This window comes from Sinohyriopsis cumingii, unplaced genomic scaffold, assembly GCF_028554795.1.
Source record: "Sinohyriopsis cumingii isolate HCF-2022 unplaced genomic scaffold, ASM2855479v2 utg002226l, whole genome shotgun sequence".
Taxonomy (NCBI): domain Eukaryota; kingdom Metazoa; phylum Mollusca; class Bivalvia; order Unionida; family Unionidae; genus Sinohyriopsis; species Sinohyriopsis cumingii.
In genome coordinates, this window is record NW_028316162.1 from 309,618 (window position 1) to 337,013 (window position 27,396).

Here is a 27,396-nt window from a genome sequence, read left to right on the forward strand (position 1 = left end):
GTTCTTGATGTCCATTTATCCGTACAGAAACTTCACTAACTCCAAGTTTGTCAAATATCATATGACTATGTTCTTTATTATCTGGTCGATCTTCATCTTGTAAAGTGAAAAATATATACCTCGGTGCAGAAACTCCTTGTTGTGATGCTATATGCTATGTAAATAATTCATTAATATTACTTTGAGTGCTATCTATAGTTACTGTCAACCATGATAACAATGATTTTCCACCTGAATTCATAAAACTAATTAATCTTTCTTCTTCACCAATTGTTGGAATCATTACTGGTATCCACAGTGAAAGTTTGAATAATATTACTTTACCAGCAGCAGCAGTGGCTGGTCTCCAAATAGCATCATTAGCATTACCCTTTCTCACAAGTACAACTGTATGTTTCCCTCCAAAGATAACGTTTATGACCTTTCTTCAAAATCCAAAAATATGCGATAACGGAATTGCGCATGAAAATCTTCTATGATCTCCTTTTAACATTGATTTACGTATAGCAAATCCCATGTTATAATTATCACTGGTGCTCTGTAACATCAACAAATCAGCACCGGATCTGTCTATCACTCCAGCTGGTTGTGGATCAGTTGAAGTAGCTCATGCCACTTGTACTTTTAAAAATGGTCTGGGATCAGAATGATCAGTGTTATCTTTGGCAAAAATTCATTGATGGACCAGCTGATCTTATATAATCATCTGAATATCTAGCCAAATTTAATATTATTGTAGCAACATCAACATCTTTTTGAATTGTTTTAATATTTCTTCCATCAATCATGTACGTAGCACTATCAAACAATGCCATAATACCATTGTTAACAAAACCAACTTCATCATTAGCTCCATATGCTGTATTAAGTGGGACGTCTGTTACAAGTTCTCCTTCTGCTTCAATAAATGCTTCAGCAGATAAGAAATATCTGCTTGTTTCTTGAACTTGTATCTCAATTTGTCCACGCTGATTTGGTACACGTGTGTCATAAGAACAACATTGATAATCACGAACAGATTCATCTTTAAGAATTGGTGCATCCATATCGAATGCTGGATCGGATACACACTTGAACATATTATAACTATCTTCGTCTAACACAAAGACCACATCCTGAAATAAAACTTGTATTTGCTGGCATAATTTCATTAGTCAACTTTGCTAATTTTTCATTATCAGCCAACTCTGCCAATCTTTCATTCACAGCTTATTATTTTACTAACATTTGCAGGCATAATTTCAGTACTGGGTAAATTTACTGGCTGTGGTTTTCTTCATACTAATCGAGCTAATCTTTCTTTGATTGCTGAAAATGCTTTACCGGCAACATTACCAACAGCACTGATACCTTTATCACAAATAGCGTCAATAGCTTTCATTCCTAATTGTTTTGCAATCGGTATTGCTTTTGGAGCTATTCTCTTAAATAAACCTTGAGCAACATCACCAAGTCCATCTCCGTAAATCACTTTGTACATTGGCAATCGCGTATTTACTACCCTAACTATTACAGGTCTACATTGAGCATTGTGTATAATCATTTTTTAAATTACATGTTGATTATTTAATTATTTTTAGTCGCTGTGATAATCATCAATAATTTCATTAAGGAGAGAATGATAAACATTACAATCCATAACACCGCCTGTAAATAATCTTTGACAAATTTCAGATATTTCATTAATAATTTCGGGAGAATTATTTCCAGCACATTTTCCTCTGATCAGAATTTCTAGTCAGTTATCATTGGCAAGAACACTGTAAGGACAAGTAATAAGACCACTTTCTGATTTTGGACCAAAATATTTATGATAAGCTTCATCAATTACTTCTGCTTTAAGTTCTCGTTCTTCCTCGCTTGTTGTTTTATCTGCTTTTTTCTTCCATGTTCTTGAGGCTGATTTCCTTTCTGCTTTTACTTTTTCAAGTTGCTGCTTCATTTCTTCTTCTCTATGTCTCTTTTCCTGTTTTGTTTGTTTAATATACTCATCTACTGTCTGGTTGAAAATATTAAAATTATTAACATCTTCCTCAGATCTGATTTGCGGAGTATCAGTAGTGATGCGATATACATCCCTAAACCAATCGGCAGATTTTAGAGTTTTAATATATTTGGGTTTTACATACTTATCTTTATCATGATATCCAAATGCAGCAATATCAATTATTTGGTCTGGGTCTTTAATCATGGCAATACCTTCGGGTGTGAATTTATCTGTAATGTTACTTCTACCTCTTGGCAGAGGTAGTGGTTGAGGAGGTTGCTGAGGTGGTGGTTGAGCTGATTGAAGATGACCAGGAATGTCAACAGGCAATATGTCTTAAGTGCTTTTTGAGCCACCTCAGTTGCTGTGACAATTTTCTTAGTTGGTTCGATAATTGGTTTAAATAATTGTTCTGTACCTTCTGCAAATTCCACCTGAGACTCCTGAAGTGCTTGTAGCTGCTGCTTGACAGCATCATGAAGAGGGATATATTTCTTAATTGTCTCTAGTCGCTCTTGAACTAATCTAGCTGTATAAGACTCCATAGCCAGTGCCATTATTGATATAATAATGATTTAATTACTCACACATTTATAGCAACAGAGAGGGTGCAACCACAAATAAGTGTCCTAACAGGTATACACAAATTTTGAAAAACACAAATGACAAAGATAACGTAGCCCAATTAGAGAAACTCTCAGTCAGTTAGAGGCTTTGGTTTGACATTATTTACCTTATTTTTTTTTATTTTTTTTGTATGAGGTTTTATTATCATAAATGGACTTTCAAGCAAGTGATCTGTTCACCCTTTCTGCTGCTCCTCGACAACGAAAATATAACTTTCAACCACAACTGTTTAATTCAACAGATACATTCTAAAATCTCGACCTAGAAAATGGAATGTTAAGGACAAGCATTTCTGATACAACAAGTGAAATTGGAATTCTAGACATATGACAGTAAAATTTCAACGGCAGTATTCTGATTGGACCACCTTTTGTCCGCTACGCCGCCACTTATGATGCCCTATTTTGTTTAACTTACAATGCCTAGGACTTCATTTTAACAGTTAAAATCTGCTGTCACAAGTTACCATACATCTGGCAACTGTTTTTCCCACATTTTATATCCCACCTTATTTCCTTAGGCTTAACTCTTAATGCATGTAACACTGTTTATTGAATAAAATATTTATTCTAAATTAGTTCTTTGAGGGCAAATATACTGCATGGTATATTTTGTTTTATTTCTTCTTTTAATTTAATAATGTAATTAAACTTTACATATATGATAGAGGAATGTCAGGTGTTAACTGGCCGAGTTTCTTTGGTAGAAATGGAGATGTGATTTTCTTTGCCGAGAAAATTCACAGCATTCACAGTGATTATTCATGGAATTGAAGCTAATTGGTGACAATTTAATTTCTTTAATTTTTTTACTACAGTACTGGTGTAGTGGTTACAAATCTGAAATTTACGTGAATAATGTTTAATTTTAACATTCTATTTACTGAAGAAAGAAAAACTGTTGTGTGATGTTTATTATTCCATCACTTTAATATTTACAAGTGATAAAATAGAATATGACATCTGTGGATTGCATACGTTATATCTGTTTATGTATGGTTTGTTTTTTCTGAGAAATGAAAATTGACAGACATAATACAATAATCGGGAGTTCTCAGTGAAAAATCGGGAGATATCACAAGATCAGGAGGCAGGTGTGGAAATGCCCCCAAATTTGGGAGATTTTTCTCCCACCTTGAGAGTTGACAGGTATGAACTGTCGGGGCTTGTGGAATTTTAGTTAGGACTAGTGAGTTTATTTAAGTCACGATCCCGGGGCCTGTGTCTAAAAAATTTTTCTTTGAGCACTGACCAATGCAGTACATAAACTATTTATACCAGGCATGTATATACTATCAGATTTGTCAATACGTTAACTGTAGCCTGCATGTAAAATACACTGTAATTGAATCCTAAGAAGGAAGCTTCTTAATGTTTAAATTAATTACTTACGATTTCTGCTTTGCATATTTATTTGTGGGGAGGCGGGGTGTGTGTGAAAAACTAATGCATAAGTTACAACCGATGAAAACCGTTTTCAATGCCTTTTACAACTCCCTGGTATTGGATATTGTTTAACACACAAGTCAGCCCCCGTTCTAGTCTCTTTGCCCAGAATTCAGTATTATCTCTCAGTGTTTCAGTGTTCGATATTAGTCCTTACGTTGTGTGTGTGTATGTGTGTGTGTTGGGGGTAGGTAATGAATATGTAACTTACATATAATACGATTGAACCTCATCTTTCTTAAATGAATTTATTGCATTGTGGTAAATTTTTAATTTTTACAATGGGTACCACTTAATCTTTATCACATTTTTGCACAGCACACATTGTATAAGTATTTATTTTAAAATTACATTGCGTTCTTTAAATTCCAAAATATGAAATACGAGCACCTTCTTACTGTTGTACTTTTCTGCTGTCAGGTCTTAAACACATTGTTAACACACAATTCCACAGATATAGTTATGAGCATATCTCGGAAGCAGATTCAACTTTCTGAATGTGCAACCCAAATCTGGTCTCCTCCCGTCTGTCTCGCTCGCCATGTTTCTGTTTGTATTTGAGGACTGGCTGGTATTGCGTCATGGGACCATGTGATCTGTCATCTCATCAGAACTCGGAAAAACTCTGCAATTTACAGAATCGTGGTATCTTCCGCACAATATAATCACTACCCGCGTACGATACTTAATTTATAAACATTACAGTCTAATTAAAATTTGTAAAGAATTACATACATAAAAGGAAAAGTTTTATTTCTGGTCTCCTTTAAGATTTAAACAGTAACCATTTGGATTAATTTTGTTGAACAAAAGGGTATTGCCTCCTGACAAAATCCTGTCTACTAATATGCCCTTAGGACTGTCTTGCATTACTACACAGCCCATCATCTAGATAGTTTTGAATGCCATTTTATTTTAATTCATGTTGGAGAAATTAGCAATATTAAACTAATCAATAGTATAACAGTTTACTTATATTGAATTGGTAACTGAACAAGAATAGGTCACTTGCTGGTGTGATGTGTGCCAATCATCCTGATCATATCAATTAATTTTTGTGTCTGTAAGTAATAGGACCCTGAAAAGACTATATTTTTACATGCATATAAGTCTGTGAAACACAAAGAAAAAAATTATTTTTCCTTTGTTAAGAATTACATTCATTGCAGTATGCATACATTGTAGTGCTGAAATAAGTAAATAAACATGTTTTCAATATACTAACAAACTGTACAGTGCTAAAGTAAGTAAACTCTCAATAAGCATGTTTAGGTGGTAGACAAACATTTTTAAAGGTCAGAACATCAACTCAGACTGACTGGTCAGTCTTTGTCATTTTCTTGTTTAAGGAACATACAGTGGGCTTCCATAATTATGCCTTCTGCTAAACCAGAACAGTTTTACAACTTTTCCTAAATCTTAAATTATCTTTTCAAGATTTGCCCACATTCCTACATGGATTGAGCTGCCATATTGCTACTGTTCTGAAAGAAAAGGAGAGAAAGTATTCATACAGAGCAGATGACTGGTTGTCTACTGAGGCTGCCAGACCTGAAAACATCAACAAGACTGGCACTTTCAGGTATCTATGACATCATTTCTTCTGATGCATATATCAATCGTAAAATTAAAGCAACAATGTTATAAAGTAGTCCCTTATTATAAATCTTGAGTCCACAGTTTACCATTGTCTCTATAATAATGGGGATTTGGTCATGAATCTCAAACATTTGCTTTTTCTTTTGCATCGTCATAACTGTTGTATTTCTCCTTCTGTTACATACATGTATATCAATGGTAAAATGAAAGTACCACTGTTTTTTATACAGTGGTCCCTCATTTCAAATCTCATCATAAATTATTTTCCCTCTTATAATGAGGTGTGGTAATGGATCCCTTTAAATTGTTTAAATTTTACCATTGTTAATTGAATTCTCTCTTATCAGTTCTTGGTTAATGAGATTCAGTTATAATGTGATTTCACGTCATTAAATGTCCTATTTTTTGTTTCTATGCACAATTATGACAGATTTTTATTCAAACATCCTTCATTATAAGACTCCCTCAGTTATAATGCTGGTCACTTTTATGACATTATTGACTGTATTCATTGTTACATTGATCTCTGTAACAGACTATGTACTGCATATGCTAGTGTATCAGCCAAATAATTTTGGAACAGATTATTTACAGTATTGTTACATCGATTTAGAGTATTAATAGTAACACAGATCTCTATACCACCCTATATCAAGTCAGCTGCCAAGCTTTTAGAAAGCTTCTATGTCAGCATCTACAGAAACAGTAATTTGTATGATTTTGTTTAATTCAGTACTACTACTCTTTAAAACATTGTTATCCTGTACTTACCTATATTGTTTTACTCATGTTCACTACTACTATTGGCATGAATCACGTATGTACTCATCTTTGATACCTTGTGCATATTTAATTGTAGCAGTAACTCAGTAATCTTGTTTTTAATAGTATTTGTATCCTAAAGACACCTCATCTTGTAAAAATTATGCATCATATTCATATACACATGTAACTGTAGAAGGCCTCATGGAAGATTGGTCAACTGAGAACATGAGATTTATTTTCTTCTTTAAGTAAAGTCATTACAGGGTTCTTACGGCCTTTGAAGGTCTTTGACAGTTTGGGAAAAATAAGGTAGCATTTTCAAGGCCTTGAAAGTTTGGGAAAATCGAGCAGGTTACCCTGAGGACTTTAAAAGTCTTTGAAAATTTAAATATACCCAAACATTTTCATTTCTTTTCATAATCACAAATAAAATTGTCCAAGGTTGTTAGATTTAGATGTAGTTGAGTTTTCCTGGTTTCTTTCTTTTGAAATTAGGAAATTAATTATAGTTTGAATTTCATCATTAAACAATATTGTAGTATTTTGCATTCATTGTTTTCTCATAATGCATAACTTGTATACAAAATGTTATCAAAAATAGGTCTTGGAAATCTGTGTTTGTGGTCTTTGAAATTTTGGGAAAAGTCTTTGAATTTATTATTCAGAATTCTGTATGAACACTGCATTATTAGTATTATTTCATTATTATTATTCCTCAATTCAGCCTTGATCTAGAATCAATTTTCTTTTCATAAATAATAAAAAGATGCATACATAAAAGTAACCATATTTTTCAACTCAAAATCAGACATCAGAATGTGTAGCAAAGTCAGGCAGTGATCACAGTAGAAAGTCATGTGATGAAAAACATTGGTCACATGATAGATAGAGATGTTTTGCATTGCTTTTCTACTCTTGAAAACACAGTCATGCACATGTAGAAATATGAAAAAATAAAAATCGTCCTGGTTTTAAGAACATTTTTTTGCAATTTTCTTTATACTTTGGTAAACTTATTTCCCTCTTAGAAACAAAACATAATTGCCAGGGTTTATCATAGGAGAAATACTGTATCACATTGCTTCTTTTTCACAACACTGTTCAAGAAAACAATATAATTTTTTTGCCATTGTTTTTTTCCTTTTGTTTCCAGACGAGCTTGCATCCAGTACCTTGAGTCCAAGATCTCCCCAATACTTGCTGGAATTATTGCCCACATTGATACAAACCATAATCTGGACATTATACACAGTCACATCACTTCTGGTGACTGGAAAGCCAGGTTATGGCTTCAGATTCTCAACACCCCAGGTGCCATTCAACTACAGTACTCTGACCTTCAATCTCCTACCAGGCAACAGGAGCTGAATGAGGTTGTTGTCAAGACAACAGGGTGTGAAGGTCAAATGTTTACTGCTGTGATGCCCTTCTCCTGGTTGATTTATGAGCAGATAGATAGCATCTGGAGAACTGCCCAAGAAAGTCAGGAGGAAGATGAAGGTAAGAAAATTCTAGGATATTCTTGCACATTTTAATGAATCTAGTGCTCTTCTCCATGCCTTCACTGCATATCCAATGAGGAGCATATTGACTGGCTTTCTTCCCAACTATTGGGGACCAAGGCTGAGAATGATAATCTAGGAATTGATTATCAAAAGTTTCCCCTGTGAAATGATTATGAACAATTCATGAACTGGCATAACTGTTCAAGAATTATTCATGAGCTGGGTTCATAAACCATTCATGGAAGTTCATTTAAAGGTTCATGAACTATTCATGAATATGCATGAACTGAAAACGGTCGATTCATGAAATTTTGAAAATTAGCCAATACTTCACAAACTGTTCTATAATAATAATAAAATAATAATGACCTTATTTAAAGAGGGTAACACAATTAGCTAAAAACTAATCTACCTTGAGGCCCTCATACAAAGGAATTCATTTATTTAAGCTGCATCTCTGAAGCCACTGGATATATTGGGTTTGGAAGAAGGAAATAGAGTGGGCATTTCTAATCTCAGCTGGAATACTATTCCAGAGCAGAGTTCCAGAGTATTGGAAACTTTTTTTAAATAACTCCTTATTTGGTTTGGGAATTTTATACTGTTTGGTTGACATGGATCGCAGGTGGGGAGTATTACCAGGTAGCCTATACTGGAATAGTGATTGTAAATATTCAGGAGCACTATTCTGAGATATCCTGTACATTAATTTGGCTTTTCTCAAACAGATTTGGTCTTTAATAGGTAATATTTTTAACCTACCAGCTAAACTTTCCTTGCTTTCTTTCTGGATTGATATTAGCCCAAATGCTCTTTTTTGAAGATGTGCCAGCTTTGCTATGTTTTTATCATTTGAATTACCCCATACTGTACTACAGTAGTCCAAATAGGGTTGTATGTAACTGTTATAAAATAGTTTCCTGTGCTTTTCAGGGAGAAAATGTCTTATCCTACTGAGAAGCCATAAACTTGAATTGACTTTTTTACTGGTATGTTTGATATGTTCAGTCCATGATAGGTTATTATCTACCAGAACACCAAGTAGCCTATCATGACAGACTATTTGCAGATTTGTATCCTTCCATGTTAGACATAGTTCATCACTATCAAGATTTGTCCTTCTTTGCCGTGTTGAGATAAGTAATATCTTAGTTTTACCAGTATTTACCACCATGCCATTACATGTGCACCAGTTTTCCAGTTTGTTTAGGGCATTCTGTAAAGAAATTTCGAGCTCATGCTTTGTGTTTTGGATGTCTGACAATGTTGTGTCATCTGCATAGAGATCTGTAGATGTTATTGAATCTCTTAGTAAAAGTGGTAGGTCATTAATAAATAAAATGAATAGTAGTGGACCTAGAATTGAGCCTTGTGGTACTCCATATCTAATTGTTTCAGGTTCAGACAGAACATTATTTATGTAAACATGTTGTGTACTCTCATTTAAGTACGAAGTAAACCATCTAATTGTTCTTTCATCACACTGGTAGATTTTCAGTTTCTTCAAAAGGATTTCATGATCCACCATGTCAAAAGCTTTCCTGAAATCTACAAATACAGTTCCTATTATTCTACCTTGGTCAAGTGCTTGAAGCCATTTATCAGTTAGGGAGATCAAGGCAGTCTCACAGGAATGGTTCTGTCTAAAGCCTGATTGATTAGGGTGTAACAGCAAGTGTTTGGTTAAATATGACATGAAAGAGTCATGGACATGTTTTTCAATCAATTTTGACAAGTTTGGTAGTATTAAAATTGGTCGGTAGTTATCAGCATCATCCTTAGAACCAGATTTGTGAATAGGAGTTACTTTTGCAGTTTTCCATATTTTGGGGACAGATGAGGTTGCAATACTTAAATTAATTATGAATGTTATGCTATCTACAATAGCAAAGGCTGAAGATTTAATGAGTCATGGACCAATCTGATCAAGTCCTGTAGCTTTCTTGGTATCAAGTTCACTGAGACATTTTTTAACAAAGTTTTTTGACACTGGTGGGATAGAGAAACATACCTCCTTTGAGATTCTACTGCTGCAGAACTTTTTCAGTTCATTAAAGTTGTTTTCTATCACTGGCTCTTTTAACTTTGTGGTAATGTTGATGAAAAAATCATTGAAAACATTTGCAATGTCAGTTTCATCAGTGACTATGGTGTCATTTACCAGAAGTGAGTGAATTTTATTTGTCTGTTTTTTGTGCGTTCCTCCAGTGAGTTCATTGAAGACTTTCCAAATGGAGTTTGTGTTGCTCTTTTTGTTTTCAAGCAATGATTGATAATAAGTTTATTTAGCTTTTTTGATCATACTTGTTATTTTATTTCTCCATACTTTATATTGTGCATGGTTTTCCATAGCCTTGAATTTGTCTCGTGTTTTCATAGCATCTAGGATTTCAGTAGTAAGCCAATTAGGTTGAATATCAGTCTTTACTCGATGTACTTTCAGTGGTGCATGCTTAGATACTACATCCATAAACAAGTCAGTCCACACCCTCATGGCTTCATCTATGTCATCCAAATTTTGGATCATACTCCATGGAACGTTATATAGGTCATTGAGAAATTGTTCTTCATTAAAAGTTTTGAACGATCTGTAAGTGATCGTTTTATGTGTATTTTTCTTATTTTTCTTGCATTTAACCTTTCTTGTCAAAAAAGTAGGATAGTGGTCACTAAGACCAACATTCGGTACATCAACACAAGCCACATTGTCTGGTAGGTTGGTATAAATGTGATCAATAAGAGTGCTTGATTTTTCTCTTACTCTTGTAGGCTCATTTACCAGCTGGTCTAGGCCTAATGATTCAATAAATTCCATCCAGTTGTTCCTTATTTGAGTATTGAGAAGGTCCTTATTTATATCTCCGAGTATATATGTTTCTTTCTCCTGTGCTAGAACATTTTCTATTTGTTTCAAAAAGTTATCATTCCAAAATGCTTTGGAGGAAGGTGGTCTATAAATGAAACCAGCTAGGAAAGATTTTGCATTATTTTGAAAGATTTCCACCCAGATACTCTCAATTTCATGTGACTCCAAGTCAAGTCGCCTTTTTACATTTACATCTTCCCTAATGTATACAACAAGACCCCCCCCCCGCTGTCTCTCTGTCCCTACGAAATGGTTTATTGTAGCCTTGACAGTGAAATAGATCATCATTGTGGTTAGCATTTAATTTGGTTTCAGTGAGTCCTAAAACATGTATATTATTTTCCATGGAAGACAACATTAACTTAATCTGGTCTATCTTTCCCACTATACCTTGTACATTTAAGTGACCTATGTTAAAACCTTTTGTATTTAGTTTCATATCAATTACATGTATGTCATCATGCAATGGGGTACTCACTGAGATTGTCTCCATACTACTTTTATCATTCTGACATCCTATTTCTATATTTAAATGTTCATATATATTAGCATCATTCAAAGTCACATACAAACCCTGAAAATCCATTTACATTTGCATCTACAATAGTGTCCATTGAATAGTTACAGCCAAGGGTCCCAGTGGGTACATTTAGTTTTGTAAATGAAGCGTTGGCATTCTCCTCTTTGCCAGCTTCCTAATATGTATACATTGATGGACAAAGTCTTTGTTTGTGTCCATATTTATGGCACCTAAAACACTCGATCTGTTTGCCATGATGGCATACCTGTGTCATGTGCCCAGTTTCTCCACAGTTGAGACAACACTCTTCATTAAAGTGCTTGAAAATAGGGGCATACATGTTAATATTTCTCAGTAGCTGAGAGGTTCCTTTTCTGCTTAGATGAATTTTGTCTCTGTGGTAGAGACTAAGGTTGACATCCTGATTCTGAATGAAGAAAGATTTGTATTGTGGAATGTACTGTAGGTTGAAATCTTCACATAAGTCAATTATCAGATCATTCATTTCTTTGGCCTTGGTGTCCACACGAGGAGGTAGTCCCGATATCATTAATTTACATGTATTTGGGCTGCAATATCTAGCAGCATACAATAAACTTTCAAAATCTGTTTTGAGTTGATTTAGTGACCTTCCCTCACAGGCATCATTTCCACCTACTAAAATAATAATTTGCTTGTATTTGGTTAGGTCACTGTTCATTATTCTGTCAGTGATGTTGTTGATTTTTGCACCTCTTAAAGTCTGTACATCTGTTTTAAAAAGTCTCCTTGGTATTATACTTTTCAAAATTGAGGAGCCAATTATTAGAGTCCTATCTTTCCTGGCTTGTGATGTCGTGTGTTGGACTCTGGATTGTATTTCAGACACATATCTTGGAGGAAGGGGTGCTGAAATTGGTGTTTCAGTTGTGTGAACTACTTGTGTTGATTCTGACACATTTGTCTGAGCACTGGGAAATGCAGTTGTTGGTGAAGGTAACAGACTTGTTTGAACTGCGGGCCGTGGATGTACACTTATTGCTGTTGCAGGTGTGTCACATTACTGAGAGGGGGATACTGTTGTCTGCAATGCAGGATTACTTTGGGCATCAGTTTTTATTTGCATGGTCATTTTACATTTTCTTTTGGCTGGTACTGGGATTGTCTGTGTCTGAGCATCTGATACTGTTGATATTTGGGAGTCTGTCTGAATTGCTGTTTCACATGAGGTTACTTGCTCATTAACCTTTCCCTGTGCTGATTTAATAGCATGTAACTGTAGTTTTAATTCTTTGATTTGGGTCTCCAATTTCCTAATTGTTTTTTGATGTACACACATGAAGAAATCATTAAGGCTTAAGCCATCACTGCTGTGGTCATGATTTATGGAGCGTGTAATTGCCTGACACTCTGGAGGGGTGTTAATTTTATTGCCTGAGTCATTTAGGTCAAAGACTTTAGGAACTGTTTCATGTTTGGTACTACATCTAGTTACTGGTGTAGATGTCAGCATATAAATGCCTTTAGCATGGGTGTTCTCATCCTGTCTACATTTACAGATAATATGATCTAACCATGTGAGACTGTTCAGGCCCTGTATATGTAAGACACATGTTGTTTTATTCAGTGTAGCTGTCACAGTGTTTTTCTCTTGTGTTCTATAGATAATACCATTTTGTACACTTGAACTACATGAAGTCATGCAAGGTTCTGAATCCAATATCTGTTTTACAAACTCAAACTTTTGTGGATCTATATTCACAGTGATACTGTATTTATTATGTTTGACCCTCAAGAATTCTGGAGTGTCAGCCATAATGGATAATTCCAGATCATCATCTGCACCATTGTTTTCATTTTTATTCTGAACATGACTTTCCTGCATGGGATTATCTGTGTGGCTCTGATCTTCAGGTATATCAGACATACTAAAGCCAGAAAATGATGCGGAAAAGGCTGAGCTGAGTGTGTTGAGTAAGGAACCTACAAGGCTGGTATTTAAATATGTTTCCATGATTCTGATATTTTCAGCTTGTTCATAGCAGTGATAGCAAAAGTATATCAGATCCTTATTTATGACTAGCACATATCCATAAACTTTTGAATGAAACTTGCATAATGTGTTTGAGTTGGTATCAACTTAATTTCACATATCGTAGGTGTAGTTCAATTTCAAGTATATCCACTTTGGTAGCCATCTTGGATAGCCAAAAAGACTTTGTTCTGAACAGGTTTCCAAATTCATTTGAATACATGAACATGTGCACATAAAATTTCACTTACACTAACTTAATATTGTCATAAATCCACAGTATAAATGATGGCTACAGGTATTAGCATATTTAACACCAGGTTTTACACCAAGTTCATGGAGTTGAGTGGAGCTGTGTTAAGACCATATATACATGGCAGCCATCTTGAACAGTTCATAAAATATTCATGAACTGAATTCATGAACAGTTCATAAAGGTTCATAAATTGGGTGATCATCATTGATGAACAAGTACATGAACATATTCATGAACTATGATGAACAAAGTTTCTCATGAATGATTCATGACTTCATGAACAGTTCCCATAAAATATTTGATTATCTGATGAACTCACAAATACCTATAGTAACATTTCATTCTGAATCATGAAATAACAATCGGGGTGGGGTTTTAAAGCAGTGCAAAATGCAACATATATTATCTTAAAAACGGTCTTCTTTCATTTTAGATAAATTTCTGATATGCAACAAAGAAGATATAAATTGACAAGCAATATCCTTTCTTTTTACTCTTCACAACACTTTTTATATGTTCTGTAATTTTTCTTTGAAAATTTTTTGAGAGATATTGGGGCATTTGTTTTCATCCAACTGTTCAAGCACATTTAACTTTCGTCATCAACGGGGCTGTCTTTTGGGGTTTCTGCTGACTTTACTGATCTTTCTCCCAGAGATTGACCAGTCAGATAACTCTTCTTTTTTTGAAGACGTTCAGGGCCAATAATTTAATCAAATCCCAACCATTGTCACTACTGAATGTCTCCATCTGCAGCTTGAGGTGTTCCATCTGATTACTGTTTGGATCTTTAACATTGCTACAGCAGTCACTAATTCATGTCTCTTCCATGCCATAGGATCCTTTTCTGCTGTCTGAAAGAAAGATAAAGTTAGATAAAGATAAAGTTAGTTAATTACAGATAACCTTATAATGATCAACATTGTCTTCAGCTTTTAGCACATTTTTAATGTACCCCACTTTATTTACTGGAAAAATTATGATCCATCTCAAAATTATTTAATCCCTTATAATTAATACATAACTTACTGAGCATTTTATATTATTTGGAGAATTTTGTCACTAGTTTTATTTTAACTGAAGCTGACTAGCCATAGGTATAGTCACAGGAGTCAGATGTTTTAATCAATAAAATATGACAAAAATTTTTGACAAAATAAATTGCAATAAATAACCTTATCTGTATATATATTTTTCGTACAGATACGGTTATTTTGTGCTTTCACAAATTTTTGCCATTTTCTATTGATAAAACATCAGACTTATGTGGTATAGTCCCTAATGTCGCTAATGCGTCCAACTCTGCATGTTGCATATGTCTTAATGTATCTTCCAGCTTGTCCATAGGATCCTCCAGTTTTAATTTTTCTTCCTTAACCTACAAACTTCATCCTCTATTTATTTGACTTTTCTGCTGTCTGATCTGAAAGATAAAGTTAGTTTTATCTGTACAAATAATCTTCGATCAACATTGTCTTCAGCTTTTAACACATTATTATTGTACCCCACTTTATTTACTGGAAGAATTGTGATCCAACTCAAAATTATTTAATCCCTTACACTTAATACACAACTTACTGAGCATTTATATTATTGGAGAATTTTGTCACTAGTTTTATTGCCCTTTTCAATAAATATCTTAGTGGTTCATCAAAGTCTTTGAATTGTTCATGAACTAAGTTCAGAAACTTTTAAGATATTATGATAATTCATAAAAGTTCATCAGTGTGTTCATGAACTTCATATATGATGCATGAAAATTCATGAAGTGTTCATGAACTTGGTTGTCTAACCTTGATGAACATTTGTTCCTCAACTCAAATGATGAACTGTTCATGAACATTTGAAGAACAGTTCATGAAGTCATGAATATGTTCTCACTGGGGATATGATCAATTTTATTCTGATGAAGCATTTTTTTCTGCAGTAATTTAATATTTTTGTGTTTTCTCTTCCAGTACTCTCAGTATTCTAAAATTTTCCATTTTGTCTTTGTTTTTCATAAGATATGGATCTAATTTTAATGAAATTTGTGTAATAATAAAGTATATGTGCCTTGAATTCATAAATTGAAAATGGACACCTTGTGGAAAAATATCACAAAGTAAAGGACGTTCAATATTGCCATTAGCTGCTATCACAATGGAAGCAGTGGAAATTACATTGCTTCTTGAATGCTGCTGAAGCAAAATTACTACTACTGAAATTAGCTTCATTGTACAGTGGAACTCCACTATAACGTGATAATTGGGGTCCAAAAAATTGGATCGCACTAATATCAGGGTTGCGTTAATGCGGGGGTTTTACAGTATTTTACTTTTTTCAGAGAACAACTCATTGGCACATATGTGTATTCATGTTTAATGTATATGAAGAATAGAGTATCAACACCGTTTACTATCGTACCATTGTGGCATGCAGTTCATCCATAATGCATGTAATTCCTTTGAAAAATTTCACACAGATTTACAGTATTTAATAATTTTGTCCCAGATATAATATACAGCATGAACAGAGTATTAACACCGTTTACTTGCCGTCTGATATCATACTGTCGGGGCTTGCAATTAATCCATAATACTTGTAATTCCATTGCAAAAATTGCGTACATATTTAAACTATTCAGTAATTTTGTCACACATCATTATGTGTCTGAATTCAATGGGAAAAATTAACAGCAAAATTAGGTTAAGAAAGACGAAGCACGTGTACGGTTCATTACGTTCCAGGGTCTGTGAACGGTGTCTGTACAAATTTCATACTGCTAAAATTTTCTCAAACGCATTTCCATGTACATTTATCCATTGCAAATTTCCAATAATTAATACTTGTACGCCTATTTGTTTGAACAACTACAGCAAGAATAATTAACAATCAACACATGCTTTCAGCATGCATGTAACTTTTATTTCAGATTTTGTGAATATCGAAAGAAACATGTGAACACTACTATACTAATCATTGAGCAAAGTGCAGAGAACGACTTGTGTTTGTGAACTTGCTTTTCCATAATGGTAAAATATTTTTATGAAAAATAGGAAATTAATAATGAGTTCATAAACAAACACCATACCCATGTAAAACCCGAGAACTAAGTGCAGTAGGCCTGCAATGGTCACGAGTCAATTTTATATACAAATTTAAGCTGAATGCATGTACAATTTCATACCCTTTCAATTTCCAGCCAATTAAGCTGACATTATTTATTGGTCAACTGATTGTGTCTAATAACATCGCCAAGCCCAGCAAACATGTTGGCGGCTTTTGTTTTTTTATGCTTATTAAATTGTGAGAATCTTTCATCAACCACCGAATTGTCTGCTGCTTGGTTGTATATGCAGTTAAAGAAGAAACACATGTTGGCTGTTGTTTGAGCAATGATTGTATACAGAATTACATTTCCTATAATGTTTATTTTAACATAACACTTCAAGAACCTGGCAAAATTGTTAAATTTTAGAAGCTACGCCATGATCGTATTATATTAAAATTCATATGCTAACTCTTCCTCAGAATGATAATAAATGTTTTACACACTATTTCTCATACTTAAAAAAATATTTTTTCCTATTTTTCAAATAAAAAAAAAAAATCCCCAAAATGATAATAACTTTTTTATACACTATTTCATGTTCTTGGACCAAAAAAATATTTTTTCATGTGCAAATGAATATACGAAATTTCGGGAGCCACACCACAACCGTGTTATATCTGAATTCACGTTATAGAGGGGTCGCACTCTTTATCGCTTACAAAACAAGTTCAGTGTAGATTGTACAGTGAAACATACCTACCTACACAGGTGTTTTATTAATTTAAAACAGGAGAACCAGTCCAAATTAATCCAGAACTCCTGATTTTTGCATTCATGCTTTTACATTATTCTGAGCCAAAGTGAATAGAAAATATTTGAAGGTCTAAGGGCATTTTATGGTACAAAAAAGGCTTTAACAAAATGTAAATCCTCATTTTTTGCTTTTAAAACCCCTGTTTTGAGCAGAATTTATAACATTTTCATGATTATGAATACGGGTGCAAAGCAGTAAGAATTATGTCTTATTATCATGACAACCAATTTATTGTTCTACAAACTACCGCCCATGCACCCTTTCCTTGAATCAGTTGGTTCAGGTATCTGTTCTTAGCTAATAGGCATTATATCTCTAAAGCTGCTCACAATATTCAAATTAAGTTTTGTAGAGTTCAATATTGTTGTGTGAAGATGACCTCATTAGATTTTCAGATCATATTTTTGCATCTGCCTTCTCATCATGAAAAATGACAGATGAAATATTTTCCTTGTGTCAGTTCATCCATTTCCTCTCTATAACTTGAATACCATCTTTTGAGATTAAGTGTAGAAACGTACTACACTTTCACATTATTATTAGAAGGTGTGTCTATGGAACACATAGGAGGTTTAGTCTCCAAAGTCAAGGTAATGACTCAGTATTTTACATTTTTGATCTCACTTTACTTTTCATACTATAATTTGACAGCTCTTTGGGAATAAAGAATGAACTTGTTATACTTGCAAATCATAATTAGAAATAGTGTTTCATACAACTTGGTAGGCCCATGTTTTCTAGCATATGGTCACAGCCCAATATTTTAATGTTTGCATAATGCTTTCCCTTGTGCCTTATAACTTTAAAGACATTTTAGAATTAGATGAAACATCGTTGTTGTTGTTGTTTTGGGTTTAACGCCATGTCTCAGTGCAAGATAGGCTATAAATAGTGGTCAATATAATTGGTGAAGGAAGAAACCAGGAAAACCCTGGTAAGAACCACTGACCCATGAGAAGCTACTAGCAGCTTTCTCACATGACCACATTGGCCAAGCCCAAGACTCTAACCCATATAGACAGAAATGAGATGGCAGTGATTGGTAAACATGAGTGGTTTAGACCACTTGACCACTGATGAAACATAATATACAACATTACAAATTATATTGTCATGGTCAACTTAACAGTTCACTACTTGAATTTTTTCATCACACTTTTCCTTTCTGCTCTATAATATGAAAGCTGTTTGATATTAAAGAAATACATTATCATGTGACACAGTGGGGTCCTATCTTCAAGGTCAAGACCATAGCTGAATATTTTATGTTTTCCCTCACACTTCCCTTCCAATCTGTAACTTTAGAGACGTTTTCAAGTTTCGAGTTTGATGAAACTTGGTATACATATATAGTGGCACAAGAAGATAAGTTGAGAGATGCATGTATGGTCAAGGTCACAGGTCAGTAATTTAAGGCTTCATTTGATTCTGCTTTATATCATAAAGGTTGTTTGAGATACAGGTGATAAACTATTTGTGCTGTTCAGTTTGATGACATTTCATATATCACCAACTTTTTATATTCATGGTGAAAGACAAAGATTTTTTTTTTTACCCAAGACTCATCAGCAGTTGTAATTCCTGCATATGAGCTTGCGGATGTAGTATAGTCCTAATGCAACCTCATGCCTGTTATAAGAGGCAACTATTGGAGGCAGCCTGTTGACTGGGAATTGAGTCCCATTCTGGATGAGGCAAAGGTCCTGTTAGTTAAGCAGAGGAGAGGTGAGTTGTTTCCACTCAGTGCAACACACTCCAGCTTCAGTTTAAGCTAGATGGGTGATCAGAAGGGCCCAATCTGATAAGCTAATCATGCCGAGCTTTAGGGGCTATTTTAATAAGTTTCAGTTCACTGACACCCAGACTTCTAAAAGCCACAATTGGGATTAAGAAAATCTGTACTTTTGTCCTTCAACCATGCAAAGGATAAGACCCCTCAGGGGTATGTATAGTCAGTCAAGTAAGGATTATACTTTACTAAGGTGTATCAACCTGTGTTGTACTGATATGATACACACAATAAGTCAATATAATCTCTGTCCCCTTACTGGGCTCCTAGACAGGTGGGAGCATTGGTGATGATATAATGTTCTTCCATTTTGTGGGAAAACACAAGACAAACAGTCAGTCAAGCTATTCCAGTTCAAGGCAATTGGTTATGCGTTCATGTCATTTAATCAACTGATAAGAACCAGGAAGTAAGAAATCTGTTGCCATCTGTCTTTGCAAAAGCTCTTCATGGTCTGGCTAAAGAGTCAAAGCATCACAAAGCTCAGCTCAAGCCAATTACTTGTTAGCTGCGGTTGTAAAGCTCACTCTGTTTTTCTTCTTTGTTTAAAATGCTTTGTGGAGATACCCATCAACATAAATCTTTGAGTTTATGTTGAGGTGTAGTGTAGTCAGGGAATTTAATTGGATGCAGTAAGTCTGAGATACTGGAAAATCAAAGACCTCAGAACATCTCTCAAGTAGTCAGTGAACATTCCTCAAAATGGCAAGTTGATTCCCAACAATTCCAAGTCAACATTTGACAACACCACTTTGCCTGTATTACTCAAAGCTCGATGCTTAAACAGCTTAGTAGACTCTTGCATCACTATTCACTTTTGGTTATTAACTGCCAGAAATATGGTCATCACAAAGATGGCCACAAGAGAAAACCAGTCTGCCTCAGATGTACATAGGATGACCATGATGGAATGCCATATATCCAGAAAATCTCATGCTAATTGTTAGGCAACCACTTCTCTTACTCCTGTAGAAGTACAAGAAAGCAGTACAACATGAGAAAGGCGTGAGCTTATCTGAGAGCAGAACATTTGTGGAATCCATAACTCCACCTAACGACGCCAGCCAGCAAAACTTCCATGAACATGACAAAAGTGTAGAAGAAACCTTCCTCAAATTTTGTCAGTACCCAGACAGACATTACTTGGTTTCAGTTTGAGGCCAAGCTTACAGTCTTCATGCCTTACCAACTCATGAGAGCTAGGAGCCACACAACCAAGAATAATGAAGGCAGTACAAGTAGTCATTGTCAGTGTGAAAAGTAACAAAATTACTAAAAGGCAAATATTGACATTTGGTCATTGAAAGAACGTGACCCAGTAGCTATCTTCCTTCAGGAGACCTTTTTTTAAAGAGAACAATAGAATAAATCTAAGCAATTTCCTAAGCAACACCTTTTAAAGAAATACTGATAATGCTGCTGGAGGACTGTCCATCATGTTAAATAATAAAATTCCTCAAAGTCAGGTTAATCACCATACTACATTGCAGGTTATAGCCATTTGAGTGCCCCTGCACAAAACTCTCATAATTTGCTTAGTATATCTTTGTCCAAGCACTCTAATTAATCTATTTCCTTGACCATCTTATTGAACAGTTGCCAGTTCTTTTGTTCTGCTTGATGATTTGAACAGCCACCATACACATTAGGGCTGCAAAAGGTATCATTGAGATAGGAAATAAACAGAAGACTTTGTTTAAGAACACACCACAGAATGAATGATGAATGAGAGAATCTGCCACCATCTTCAATCCAACAAATTACAATTAGCTTTTTATTGTGGATTGATGTGCCAGAGAATCACAATTCACCATCTCACCAGACTTGAAACATCTACGAGAGAGCTTTCATGAATAAAGAATAACTATTATTATTGTTATTATTATTATTATTATTATTTTTATTATTATATTCAGAGGGGAGATAAAGCAGCCAAAGATGGTCTGCATCAATCCATATGTGAAAGTAAGATTCCTAATAGTGAGTTTAAATATATAAATTGGCATATTTTGTATACTTAACAAAATTTGTGGAATGAAAACTCCACAAACAAGCTTTTGAATATCAGGACCATAATTGGATAGTGGCTTCCTTACAGATTAAACCACAGAGATGAGGTGGAATTCAGTCACATATAGAACATTTAAATCTGATTCATCCATTCCTCTTGAACGTTGAATCTCAACTAAGGTGGATAATTTGACACTGTCCTTTAACAAACATATTCTTGTCAAATGTATCTATTTCCATCCTGTGAGCCTGAAGTTTTTTACATAAACTCAATTAATTGACTAAAGGTGTGATTTTTTTTTTTACTTTGAATTTATTGAAATATTGGTGCTAAAGTAGGTGCATAAGTATTTTGTTTTTAAATTTGAAATATTTTGATTCTTGTACAATGAGAATGCAGTTATATCTGAAATTTTGATGACATTTTCATGGAGCATTCTCAAGAAATAGAATGGAGCAGAATGTTTATACATCACTTCTCAAATACCTTGTAAGTTGTCAAGGTAAGTGTTTGCAGTAAGTCAAATCACCTTTCCTGTGCACCTATACAGCACACTGGTAGGCTTGCAGTTATATAGTTTTGCTGTAATATCTGAATTATGAAGTTTATCATGGAAAAATGAAACTGTGTTATGATCTCTCTTGTTATCTGTATGTAGAATCTTACAGCTTTGTTATTCCGACTCACTCATGGTCTTTTCCTCTATTGAAATTTTAATTTTGTGATTACTCTAAGATTCATTTGGACCTTTATTGCAAAAAAATTATTTTTACTTTTCTAGTGCATATGAAAATGGAGCGAGTTACAGGTCTTTTAAAGGAGACCAAACTAGGACAACAGCTTGAGACTCTGGAGGGTAGTGTTTCTTTGGAAAATGTCTGCAGTATATATGCTGAAGATTTCACCTACATGGTCTATCATGCCCAGTCATCTATTGAACATGAGGTGAGTGTTAACAGTGGTAGAAACAGAGGGTTTGATTATTGAAAAGATAATTCTGAATACAGTTGTCAGTTTTTGAATGAACTGCTGTTGAAGAAAGTTTAACTTGGCATAGATTATGTCACTAATGCATAGAAGGTTTCCATTTATATACATAAACTATTACTAGGGCTCCTTACGTCTTTAAATTTTGCAAATAAAATCTTTTTATGAGAGAAACTAATATTTGGCATGTTTTGGTTGTAGCAAGTTCCTTCCTTTGACTTAGATTTCCATGTAGTTGCTTCAAATTGCCTATCATATATATAAACACCCAGATTTGTCTTTCTTTCTTTACATCTTTCTGTGTGTCCTTTTTGCCAAAAGCAAGAGGTCATGAGTTCAAAACTCCTGGCAGCATCCCATTTTTTGGTGTGCTTTCTTTGTATTTTTAGGTTCAAACTTTCTTTTCAACTCACTCATCCCAATTTTTTTCTCTCACAGATATGGTTTATTATGGAGAATTGAATTCCAAAGTTCATATTAAACTTAAACTCCCAACTCCCAATTGGCACTCAGGTTTGCTGAAGGATGAGCAGAAATTTCACTATTACTTGCAATGAAATCATGACATCAGTATTTTACTAATAGAACAATATGGTTAAGTCAAATAAGAGGGATGGCGATAGACCTTCTCCAAGTACTCTGGGCAGGTGAAGAGTCACCCTAACCCACCTTCTGAGTCCACTACTAAGATCAGTTTGTTTTCTCTGCAGGAGAAGTTACTAATTAAAGTTTCCTCTCTGTCATCAATGCTTACAAGTTCGACACAGAACAGGCTGATGTGGTACCCCCTCCCTCCCAAACTCTCAACCAGATCTCTTGTTACTTCTGTTTTCAGTCACAATCAAGGAGCTCTGTCAAAGGTTTAGTAAAGACCAAGACACTGCTAGACCAACATAAGGGGTGGTATGTTCCCATGGTACAATGCATCTCTTGGTAGCTGCTTCTAGCTGTAATATTCATACCCCTTTCTGGCCCAATAAACCACTCACTTTTGGATGCTGAAATGGCTCAATTTAGTGTTCTGTGGGGACCTTGGCTTGCTTCCAGTAAAAACACTGAATCCTTAGAACAAAAGGCTAGGTCTCTAGTAAACGTACCCCTGCATGCTGACCTCTTTTTACCAGCATTGTTCAGCCTGCTGAAAGAGGAATCCCAGTTGCTAATAGCTGTCCATCATTTCTTAAAAGTAGTGGAATAAACTTCTGGGTATGCGGCTTTGTCAGCAGAGCTTCTCTACCTCCAGAGGGAATGTTGCTCTGGACACTTCCAAGGTCTTACTAGAACATTGTAAAAATCTTCTGAGGGCTGCTCTTCTGGAGACAGAAACTCCTTGGAGGGCTCATTCCCTCTGTAGCTACTCAAGATTTCTAGTATCTGCTCCTGGTTCTTCCAAATCATCCAGAAGTGAATTCATCCTGACCGTCTTAGGTTCCATCAGCTAAATTTTTTAAAGTTGTGCAGTCCCAGTCAAAGCAACAAACTCATTTCAGAGCACCCTCTTGGCAAGCAGGACCTAAATGAACATTCCAAAAATGCCCAGGGAGGAAGTTCTCAGGCCCCTTCCCCTTTCCTAAGGACAATGGTGGACATCCCTAGGGACTAGCTCCCTTTCATGAAGAGCATACCTCTTCCTTTGGTATCTGTTGGCACCAGACTAAACCTCTTTTGAGAGGCTTGGTCCAGCATAACAGTCAATTGCTGGGTCTTTTCTATCATTAAAGATGGCTACTGGCTTCAGTTCTGGGATCTCCATCTGGTAAGTTCCCCCAATCTGGTGCACTTAAAGATTCACTCCCTTCTTTGGAAGGGTGTAGATCAATCCCAGGTCTTGTACTCATTGATTTTACTACAATAAAAACTGTTATGGGTGACCTCTGCTATGAGCAACCACCTGTCATTCCCGAACGCAATTGTAATGCATGGATGAATTTCATTATATCAATGCTCTGTCATGAGCGACCACCTGCTGAACATGACCAGCGACCACTATGTCTTGGAAAAATATACATTTCGACACTGCTAAGAACAACCACATTGCAAAAATGGCAATAAACTCCACCGACCTTTATTTACTCTAATGACCGCTTATACGTTCAATAAAAATCAAAAATCAAAAAGAGGCTGGCTACTGGTATCTGAAATTTTTTGGGTATGCTTATAAGTGTTTCATATTTTCTATTGTAAACCAGACTAAAGTACCTGTAGAGTCTTCCAGCACTTAGCCTTATTGTAGTGGGAGCATCGTAGCTACCACCAGTATGTACAAGTAGGATCCAGTATCCAGCTCTATGAATGACCGTATTGCGAGAACAGAGACAGACGCCACTGACCTTTATGTAATCTTCTGTAACAACGATCGCTTGAATAGTAAAGATTGTTCTGATCAAAAACACACATGAAAAGAACAACAAAAGAAAAGGATTCTGGCTACTGGTTTGTATATAGTGACAGATGGTACAGTCCATAAACCAGGCTAATGTACATGTCACAGATTTGCCAATGTAGTGCCAAAATTAAGGTAGTGATCACATAAATTGTCTTTAGAGTTAATCTGTATTGCCTGGGGGTAAATAAGGTCTTGGTATAATGAACCAGCAAGTGAGAATTGTTTGAGGGATTAGATTGATAATGTTAAATATTTGTGATGTTTGTTGGTTGTTTTCTTTCCCCATATGTTACAGTGATTACATCTCAGTCACCAAGCTGTCATCTATTCAAGTTGGTGCGACCAGGTTGCACACTTTGTTTATAGAGTTAATCCCCATATGTCTTCTTTGAATTAAACCTTTGACTTTTGTCTCTGAGTAAATGATTTTGTTTTTTGGATGCGATAACTGGTTCTTTTTATTTCTTGAATTGTTAGATATGAAATGCACATGTATAGATTTGTCATATTTTCCCAAAGGCAGTCCAAACTGTCTTTACAATTGATATTACAACTGAGCACTCGTAATTTTAACACCTAGTACCTTAATAAGAATGGAAGAACCTCAAACTAAAAATGAGACAAATTTTAACGCTGAAGAAAATAATTATTGTAACAGAAAGAAGTGAAAAAGAGCCGACCACTGACAAAATAGTGGTTTAAATGTTGGTAAAACAAATTTAGGGTGTTATAAAGAAAAAGGAGTATATCGAAACGATTTCATATGCTAATACATGTACATGTGATCTTCAAATGTAAATGTGATAGACGTATATCTGTATCTCTATATAATTTTGTTTTCAGATGCATGCATACAATATTTTAGCAAGAACTGTTAATACAGAATAAAATATATGTACAGTGATTGTGGTTATTTTTCTTTAAATTGTTCTGAAACTGGACCTTTTGTACAAACCTGTTATGAGAGACCACCTGTCTTGAGAGACTGGTTTTTGTTGGCAGAAGGGGCAATCTCTCCTAACAGGTTTTACTGTAGTTCCCGAGAAAAGGGGAAAGTGCCATCTAATGATAGACCTTTCCTCACTAAAAAATTTCTACTGGACGAACCCTTCAAGCTGGAGACCACAACATCAGTCAGGAATGCATTAAGACCGGGTGATTGGGCCTTCTCCATCGATATTCAGGATGCATGCCTTCGCATCCCTATCTTTCCTCAACACAGGAACTACCTCCAGTTTTGCTTGGATGGTGAGGTCTTCCAATTTTGAGCTCTGCTTTTCTGCTTAGCTTCCTTATCCAGAGCATTTACCAGGGTAATGGGAGTAGTTGCAGCCCATTTAAGGTTACTAGGTATCCTAATCATCAAATATTTTGATGATTAGTTGATCCACAATGGTTGTCTAGAGTCCTTCATACTAGATCTGTCTTGCTGTTGGTCCATAGTGACAAGGCTTGGTCTTCTGCCAAGCTTGAAAAATTGAGAGCTCACGAGCTCAAGACTTTGTCTACATGGGACTGAATTTCCTCAAAATTTAAGGATTAGTCTATGTCCTTCAGGACAGAGTAGACAAGATACTATTCCTGTTGGAGGTGCTGAGAGTAACAACTTTTATCTTTTTTTTCTCTCCCTGCTGGGAACCTTCAACTTTGCAACAGACCTGGTTTCTCTAGGCAGACTACACTTTCATCCTCTCCAGTTTTTTGTTTTATTGGATTTGAATCTGCACAGGGACATCTTGAATGCTCCCATTTCTCTGAGTTGGGATTTATACCATCATTTGATCTGGTCACAAATCACAACCTGTTTCTCACCAGAGCCCTATACACACAATCCCCTCCAAACCTCACTCCTACATATTTGAAGATGCATCAGATTCAGGGTGGGGTGTCCATCTTGAGCTGGAATGAGTGATTCTTCAGGATTCATTGTCCCAGGAAGAATCAACCCTCCACATCAACAATTTGGAAATTAGGGTAGTGTTCTTAGGACTTAAAGGGTGTGTCCACCAAATAAGAGGTCACTGCTTGGTGGTTTCCTCTAACAACACATCACTCATAGCATAACTTTGGAGACAAGGAGGCACACATGCACCTTCTCTGTTTTTGAACCTCCTTCGCTGGGCTATGTCAGAAGTAATTACCCTTTGAGTTTGCCAGAATGTAGCAGGAAGAACAGACAGACAGTCTTTGATTCAGGAAAGGGAAGATAGTCCTCAAGAAATAGTCATTCCACCAATCCATAGCAGACACCTTGTTCCAACTTTTGGGATCTCCTTTGGTGTTTGTCACCAAGCTCAACAAGCCCCCCCCCCCCCCCATTAACATTTCCCCAATCCCTGACCAAAGGGCTTGAGCACTGGGCACATTCAGCCTGAAGTGGATTGTCTGTTTGCCTATGCCTTTCCACCTTTCAGGATGATCTCACACTTCTTACACAAAGTCAGGTACTTCACCGCTCAGCTGATTTTGATTGCCACCTCTTACATGGTTCAATGATCTTTTCAATCTGCAGGTGGACCACCTCAAGACATCACCTCAGAAAAGGGACCTCCTGCCACAGCACAGGGGTCTCTCCTACACAACAGCTCACAGATTCTCCGCCTTCATGCTTGGCTCATCTCAATCTCCCTGCAAAGAAAGGTTTCTATCAAATTTGCCAAGTGCATCATTCAGTCCAGAAGAACAGTGTATAAGGTCTATGATGCCAAATGGAGCAATTTGTGTGATTGGTGTAGTAGAAAATGTGTCAATCTCAGCTGTCCCTCTATAAAAGCAGTGACTGATTTTCTTCTCT

The 27,396-nt window shown here is 35.5% G+C and overlaps 1 protein-coding gene across 1 annotated transcript in view; it reads left to right on the plus strand.

The window, feature by feature from the left end:
- Positions 1 to 27,396, plus strand: part of LOC149770911 (E3 ubiquitin-protein ligase rnf213-alpha-like) — a 512,819-nt gene that overhangs the window by 299,504 nt on the left and 185,919 nt on the right. Inside the window, exons 42-44 of the mRNA XM_089948996.1 lie at positions 5,497 to 5,641; positions 7,577 to 7,923; positions 22,011 to 22,174. Of these exons, the coding sequence (XP_089805122.1) occupies positions 5,497 to 5,641; positions 7,577 to 7,923; positions 22,011 to 22,174 (656 nt within the window). The remainder of the gene's footprint in view (positions 1 to 5,496; positions 5,642 to 7,576; positions 7,924 to 22,010; positions 22,175 to 27,396) is intronic.